This window comes from Mandrillus leucophaeus, unplaced genomic scaffold, assembly GCF_000951045.1.
Source record: "Mandrillus leucophaeus isolate KB7577 unplaced genomic scaffold, Mleu.le_1.0 Scaffold216, whole genome shotgun sequence".
Taxonomy (NCBI): Eukaryota; Metazoa; Chordata; class Mammalia; order Primates; family Cercopithecidae; genus Mandrillus; species Mandrillus leucophaeus.
In genome coordinates, this window is record NW_012102210.1 from 3,024,992 (window position 1) to 3,033,468 (window position 8,477).

At 35.4% G+C, this 8,477-nt stretch overlaps 1 protein-coding gene across 1 annotated transcript in view; it reads left to right on the forward strand.

The window, feature by feature from the left end:
• Positions 1–8,477, forward strand: part of ALMS1 (Alstrom syndrome protein 1) — a 249,438-nt gene that overhangs the window by 185,300 nt on the left and 55,661 nt on the right. The window contains exons 15-16 of the mRNA XM_011980691.1: positions 3,383–3,517; positions 5,138–5,308. Coding sequence (XP_011836081.1) covers positions 3,383–3,517; positions 5,138–5,308 — 306 coding nt within the window. The remainder of the gene's footprint in view (positions 1–3,382; positions 3,518–5,137; positions 5,309–8,477) is intronic.

The window sequence follows — 8,477 nt, forward strand, 5'->3', positions numbered from 1 at the left end:
TCTCTACTAAAAATACAAAAATACAAAAAAAAAAAAAAAAATTAGCCAGGCATGGCAGCAGCCACCTGTAGTCCCAGCTACTTGGGAGGCTGAGGCAGGAGAATGGTGTGAACCCAGGAGGCAGAGCTTGCAGTGAGCCGAGATCGCGCCACTGTACTCCCGCCTGAGTGACAGAGCGAGACTCCGACTCAAAAAGGCTTATACCCAGAATATAAAAAGAATGCCTACAAATCAATATGAAAAAGGAATTCAGCCCAATAGAAAAATGGGCAAAAGACTTTGGTAGATACTTTACAAAAGAGAATATCTAACAGCCAATTAACATGTGCAAAATATTTCACTTCATTAATCAACAGGGAAATGTAAATTAAAATCACAGTAAGATAGCTCCATGTACCTACTAAGACGTCTGACTGAAATGAAAAAGACAATACCGTATTGGTAAGAATGTAGTAGAACAAGCAGAACTAATTCACTGCTGTGAGAGTGTGGATTGGTATAATGACTTTGAAAAGCAGTTTGACATTATCTACTAAGTTCCACAAAAGCATGAACCTATGACATAGCTGTTCTGTTCCTAATTCTATACTCAACAGATAGGGATGCATACAAGCACCAAGAGAAACACACAAATATTCTTCACAGCAGTGTTTGTAATAACTCCAAACTGGAAACTACCCAAATGCCAAGTATTTATCCAGTAGAATGGATAAATTGTGGCATACTAACATTATTGAATACTGATTAGCAAGTGAGATAAGTGAAGGTAAATATATGTGACACCACTTAATGAATCTTGCAAACAACTTGAGAGAAGAAAGCAAGCCACAAAAGAGTATGTGCTATATTATTCCATTTATAAAAAGTTGAAGAATATTCAAAACCAATTTGTTATATTTAAAATCAGGTGTTACCCTCAGCATGGGGGAGATGGAAGGAAGAATGAGGGGAGCATGTAAGTTTCTAGTGAGATTTTATTTCCTAACCTGGATAAGGTTATATACACTTGGTTTTTGTAATTCACTGAGCTCTATATGTGCACATTTTCCCCCGTATTTTCCACTGTACAATTAAAAAGATCTTTTAAAAAGCAATATGGTACTTAGAAATGAATCTAAAAGGGCATGTAGAACTATTTTAAGAGAAAATTATAAAACTACATTGAAATATATTAAGACCTAAATCGTTGGAAAATTATACAATTATGATAATAAATATGTCACCAAATTAATTTCTAAATTAAATGCATTGCTACTCAGAATTCCAGTAGGATTTTTTTGTGGAACTTGACAGGCTGATTCTAAAATATTTATGGAAAATCAAAAAAAGTATATTTAAAGAATAAGATAAGGGATCTTGCCATACCACACATCAAGACTTATTACATGTGTAGCTTGTTTAAGACATCATTTGCAAAGGAATAAACAAAGAAAAATGAAACAGAATGGTGACCCAGAAACATATCCATGAATGTGGAAACTTAACATACACAGAGATAGCATAACAATCTGTGGAGAAAGGATGAAGAGGAACTATACAATAGAGTTTGAACCAGTGAATATGTATCTGGAAAAAATAAAATCAGATATATCACTGCTGTACACTAAACAGAAATGTATAGTATGCCAGGCATATTAAAAGTAAATGGGATAACTACATTTTTAGAATTTAGATGGTCTGTCCTTATGACCATGTGATAATGGAAGATTTCTTAAACAGTACACACGAAGCACCTACCCTAAAGGAAAAATATAATAAATATGCCATTATTAAAATGAAAACTTTTTTGCATAAACGATATCAAACAATGAAAAGACATGAAACAGCCTGGGAGAAGATATTTATAATGCATGCTACCTGCAAAGACATTTCACAGGAATGTTCATTGCAGTGCTTTTCAAATAGGAAATAGCCTTAAGTTGATCAACAGAGGTATATTCATATATATTAATACAATAGAATAATACATAATATTGAGAATCAGAGACATACATTAATTGACTAAATCTCAAAATCATAATATTAAGTGAAAAAGGCATGGTGCGTAAAGGTACAGACAGTATTGTACCCTTCATATAAGGTTTAAAGACTTGCAAAACAATGCTGTACATTGTTTATTAATATATGCAACGTAGTAAAGAATTACAAAACATCCTTGATATTGATAAACTCTAAATTTGGTATAAAGGCTGCTACTGAGAAGTGGGAATGGCATCACTGGGAACAGCTTACACAAGGAACATTATATTCGTAATATTTCTTAAGCCCTATGGTAAATGCTTCGGTGTTCATTTTGTGGCCTATACTTTTGGTATGCCTGAAATATTTTATTAACATTAAAACTTTTTTTTTAACATTAAAACATTTTTTAATGATCTAAAAATTTCACAAGACATTTAGATAAAAGAGATTAGGAGGATCAAAGTAATAGAAGTAAGAAAAATGTGTGAATTTAAAAGAGGTAGCAAGAGTTAATTAGTTCTTTGCATTTTTAGCAATCTCTGTTCCCTTTCTGATTTCTTTGTTGAAAAATATACTTACAGATAAAAATCAAAAATGATCAAGAAAAACAAAGGAAAAGAGAAATAGTATTAGATAAGTTTAAAAGGCTATAACTGCATGAAATGTTTGAAAAATTATATGAGAATGCTGTATATAAAATCTAGATGATAAAAGTGTTTTTCTTGGATTATATGAAATATAAAAATTGACTCCATAAGTGGTAAACACTTTGAATAGGGCAAATAACTTGAAAGCATTGTTCACATCTTTTTTCCTTTGAAAAAACATACCTGATCTTTCCTTTTTTTGCTTTTTTTACTGTTGCATCAAACCATCAAGGAACAGATTTTATTTAGAATGTTTTTTATTTTATTTTATTTTATTGAGACAGTCTCACTCTGTCGCCCAGGGTGGAGTGCAGTGACACGATCTCGGCTCACTGCAACCTCCGTTTCCTGGGTTCAAGTGATTCTCCGCATCAGCCTCCTGAGTAGCTGGGACTACAGATGTGCACCACGACGCCTGCTAGTTTTTGTATTTTTAGTAGAGTTGGGGTTTCACCATGTTGGCCAGGGTGGTCTCGAACTCCTGACCTCAAGCGTTCCACCCACCTCAGCCTCCCAAAGTGCTGGGATTACAGGTGTGAGCCACTGCGTCCGGCTGTAGAATGTTATTTTATTTAAACTGTTGTTTTATACAGTAAAATACGAAAAAATTTTCAATTCATGTCACAGTTTTTACACAGATGGAGCCTAAGAGGTACTTTTTTCCTAATATATACATGAATTTGGGGGTTTGTTTGTAATTTGGGGGGAGGATTACTTGTCTGTTGTGTTTATTATCTTTCCTTTTCTGAAATCAAATGATGTCATTATTCCAGATGCCTCAGTTCAAGTGCTAATCACTGGGGATGAGAACCTGTCAGACAAAAAACAGAAAGAGATCCACAGTACAAGGGCAGTGACTGAGGCTGCCCAGGCTAAAGAAAAAGAATCTTTGCAGAAAGATACTGCAGGTAGCTAAACTGGATTTTCTGCATATAATTTTCTTTTGGTCTTCTAAAATGAGACTATTCTCTTAAGAACAGAAACAGAAATATATTCTCTATTTTCTTCTTGCTGTCTTCAGCTCTCTTCTATCTTGCGTATATATGAAATAGTTAAAGTATGTTTAGCTGTATTTATTATATACTTTGGCAGGTAAAATGGAAATATTTAAAGTTCTTTGAGATATTTCTGGAGATCTTTTGGATATAGTAAACAAATTAATCTAATTTCCAGAAATTCATTTAATGGACTTTTTACCTGTGGTGATAAAAATCTCTCAATTCTGTGAGACACGGACCCACTAATACCATTTTTGTACATGATCCTTTATTTAGGAATTCAGCTTGTTTACTTCCTCCCTATCAGTTACTTTACTTCAGAGGGATTATGCTGATTTAAATAACCCTCATAGTGTATTTACATTAGGATTAGTTTTGGCTCTGAGAGAGGAAAACAAAAGCAAAATAACATAGGCTTAAAGAAAACAGAAAACTTTCTCTCTTTTGTAAAAATCCAGAGGTAAGCATCCAGAGTTGACCTGGTACTCCAGAGTATCGGAACAAAGCTGTTGCTCTCTTGTTACTCTGACATTTTTGGCCTTCATTCTTAAGCTGTAGCCATCAGCCCATATTGCAACCAGCAGGAACAAAGGAAAAGAAAAATCTCTTTCCTTCCTTTAAGGATACTTCTCAGAAGCTCTATGTACCATTGTTTTTGCATTCTATTGGCCAGACTTAGACACATGGTCACATGTACCAGGGAAGCTGGGAAATTGAGTTGTTATTCTAATAACAATGTGCCCAGCTAAAGTTAGGGTTCTGTTTAGAGGAAAAGGAAAGTGCATATTAGAGGACAGATAGTATTAATAGTTTCCGCCACAGTTGTAAACTAAAACATTTTAGAACATAATTAGCTGCTTCTCTTCTTTAGGTGTTGCTTGTTTAAAAAGGTTAGATTGTATTCTGGGCAACACTTCTGAATTTTACCCCATTTTACTATTACTAAATGAATGTTCCAAAAACAGTTTTGAACATGTTAATCTTGTAATCAAAAACTTTAGTTTTCATTGCCTGTAAGGATAAAATCTAAACTCTTTTAGCACTGCCTTCCAGAACTGTAGAATCCACTCCCAAACAACTTTCTAACACTAGTTCTCACCTCTTTTCCTTATAAATTATATAATCTAATGCTATATACTTGCTCTGTTTCTTAGATGTTAAGTTACTTTCCTGACACCATTCTTCTGTTATATAGTCACCTCCTTTTTTTCCATCTCAATGTGTATCCCATCTTAGCTCTCTTCTAATGCCAAAATCAATTGTCTAGAGTTCTGTAGTACTCCCACCTGCAATTAGTTTTTCTTTCTTTGAATACCGATACCTCTTCTTCTGACTCTTTCTTATGGTATGTCTGTTTACGTATGTGATTTTTTGCCCCAATTTTCAATTATTTTCTAAACGCATTTCTGAGTCATCTTTTTTATTCAATATCACTAAGAAAGCCTTTCACATAATACATACTTGAGAGACATTTAAAAATATTTTATGTCCAGTTCCTGTCTGTATAGTGTGTTAATGTCCCTTTCGTAGATTCCAGTGCTGCTGCTGCTGCAGAGCACTCAGCTCAAGTAGGAGACCCAGAAATTAAGAACTTGCCAGACACTAAAGCCATTACACAGAAAGAGGAGATCCATAGGAAGAGGACAGTTCCCGAGGAAGCCTGGACAAGCAATAAAGAATCCCTACAGATCAATATTGAAGGTAATGGGATTGGGTTGTGTGTGAGTGTGTGTGTATATGGGGGTCAGTGTTAGTGTGTTTCCATTTCGTTCTGATGAGAATATAGCCTCATGATTAAACAAAAATTCCTTTTCTTTTTTTAAAACTTTCTTGTGTAAAGTACTTTGATGCTACTATTAGGTTGCTATATATATAGATTTGTAAAGTAATTGTTACTTTTTGGAAAAGATATTAGCAACTTAGAAACAGGATTATAAATAAATACCTAAGGCTGATAGTTTTAGAAGTGAAGCATCTTGTCTCAGTCCCCAAACAGAGACAACCTTAAAGCCATTCCAGAAGGCTATAGCAAAGACAGTGAGACCATCAATACAAACTTTTTTTTTTTTTTTTTTTGAGACGGAGTCTCGCTCTGTCGCCCAGGCTGGAGTGCAGTGGCGTGATCTCCGCTCACTGCAAGCCCCGCTGCTTCCCGGGTTAACGCCATTCTCCTGCCTCAGCCTCCCTAGAAGCTGGGACTACAGGCGCCCACCACCACGCCCGGCTAATTTTTTTGTATTTTCAGTAAAGATGGGGTTTCACCATGTTCACCAGGATGGTCTCGATCTCCTGACCTCATGATCCGCCCACCTCGGCCTCCCAGAGTGCTGGGATTACAGGCGTGAGCCACCACGCCCGGCCCAAACTTTTTAAAAATTACGATAAAATCACATTTATTTATGTTTGTCCATGGGCCCCTTTTTCTGACATAAAAGCATGTAGAACACAAGACATTACTACCTAGCTGTCAAGCCTTACCTCTTAGAGGAATATGGAACAGCCTAGGTAAGGAGAGAAAAGAGTCAAGGAACTAATCTAACCATTCTGGATTTTGGAAATAGTCCGGATTCAACTGCTTACATCAAGAATATAGAAAATAAATGATTTTTTGACAATAGCCAAGACTACACAATGGGAAAAGGATAGTCTCTTCAACAAATGGTGTTGGGAAAACTGGATATCCACATTTAAGAGAATAAAGGTAGACCCTTTCTTTATACCATATACAAAAGTTAACTCAAAAAGGGTTGGCGACATACATGTAAGACCTTAAAACTCCCAGAAGAAAACATAAGGAGAAACAAGGAGAAACCTTCAGGACATTGAACTTGGCAGTGATTTCTCAGATATGACACCAAAAACACAGACAACAAAAGCAAAAATAGACCAATGAAACTACATCAAACTTGAAAACTTCTGCATGCCAAAGTAAACAATTAAGAGTGTGAATAGGCATTCTACAGAATGGGAGAAAATATTTGCAAATCATAGATCTGATAAGGGATTAGTATTCAGAATATATAAAGAACTTACACAACTCAACAGCAAAAAAAAAAAAAACCCAAACAACTTATTTTTAAAAACACATAACTTATTTTAAAATGAGCAAAGGACTTGAATAGACAGTAGAAGATACACAAATGCCATACCAAACATATAAAAAGATGCCCACTCTCTCTAATCATAAGAGAGATGCAAATCAAAACCACAGTGAGTTATCGCTCACTCCTGTTAGGATGACCACTATCAAAAAAACAGAAAATAGCAAATGTTCGTAAGGATGCAAGGAAATTGGAACCCATGTTCACTGTTGGTAGGAATGTCAAATGGTATCGCTATTATGGAGAATAGTATGGAGGTTCCTCAGAATAATAAAAAAGAATTAGTATATGATCCAGCAATCCCACTGCCACTGCTGGGCATATACCCTAAAGAATTCAAAACAGGATTTCAAAAAGATACCTGTATACCTGTGTTTATTGCAGCATTATTTATAATAGTTAAAAGGTGGAAGCAACCCACATGTCCATCAACAGATGAATGTATTAACAAAATGGGAATTATTTGTCAATAAAGAAAATACGTTACATACATAGATAAGTAGTGTATTGTGTAGCCTTAAGAAAGAAGGAAATCCTATCACATAATACAAGGTAGGTGAACCTCAAGAACATTATACTAAGCAAAATAAATCAGTCACAAAAAGATAAATACTATATGGTTTATTGCAAATGTTGTGGGATTTAGGAGGATGAGAGAGACCTTGGGTTTAAATAGGAGAATCTTTTATTGAGTGCACTCAGGCCCAGCAGACTCACGTCCAAAGACGGGGCCCAGAACAAAGACAGCACTTGGCTTTTATACACACCTCACAAAAGGGGGTGGGCTAGCTTGAAGCAAGCTTACAGTGGCATGAAAGCAGGGATACAGAGGCAGGACAAAGACAGTTAATCAAATTGTAACAGGTTCAAAACTCAGAATTGTACATAACTACTGCTATGCAGCCTAGATGTCCATTATCTAGGTTTGCCTAGGCACGGGCTTATCCCATAACCTTCACTGTGGTGCCCATGGAGCTGTAGTTCAGGCCTACTCAGGCTTCTCATGACCTTTATTGTACTTCTTAGATAAAACAGAATACTTGAAGTCACTAGTTAGAGAGAACAGGAATCTATAAACTCATTCCATAAAACAAAGGAAAATTTGTTTTTTTCTTCTCCCTGTGTTGAGAGAGTGCTGCGAGAGTCTCCAGAGCACATTAGATAATATTATCAAGACTTTTCCTGGGTCTGGGCTGTGCCTGTTGCTGCCTCCGGGACAAGTCAGCCTAATGCAGGAAAACTTATTTCTCTTTCTTCTTAATTTTATTTTTCTTTAATTTCCTGCCTCAATATGAAATATCTAAAGTAGCTGAAATCGTAGAAACAGAAAGTAGAACAGTGATTACCAAGGCCTGTGAGAGGGTGGACAGAGAATTAGTATTTAGTAGGTACAGAGTTTCAGTGTTAAAAGATGAAAGAGAGATTGTTGCACAACAATGTGAGTATACTTATCACTACTGAACTGTACACTTAAAAATGGCTAACATGGTTAATTTAATGTCATACTTTTTGTCACACACACAAAAACAATACATAAGATGTAGAAATAGAACACTGCAACTTTGCAGGGGTTAGTGTGGGAGACATAGCTTGCAAAAGAAAGATGGAAATATAATCTGTAAAAGCATACTCTAGAAGATAAGAAATTTTTTTCTAAATGTTTTACACTCTGAATAACTTTAGAAGACATGAAGTATATGAAATAAAAATTGATAGAATATGAAATGAAAAGGGAGATTTAGGGGATAGGAGAACAAAATGAAATTTTT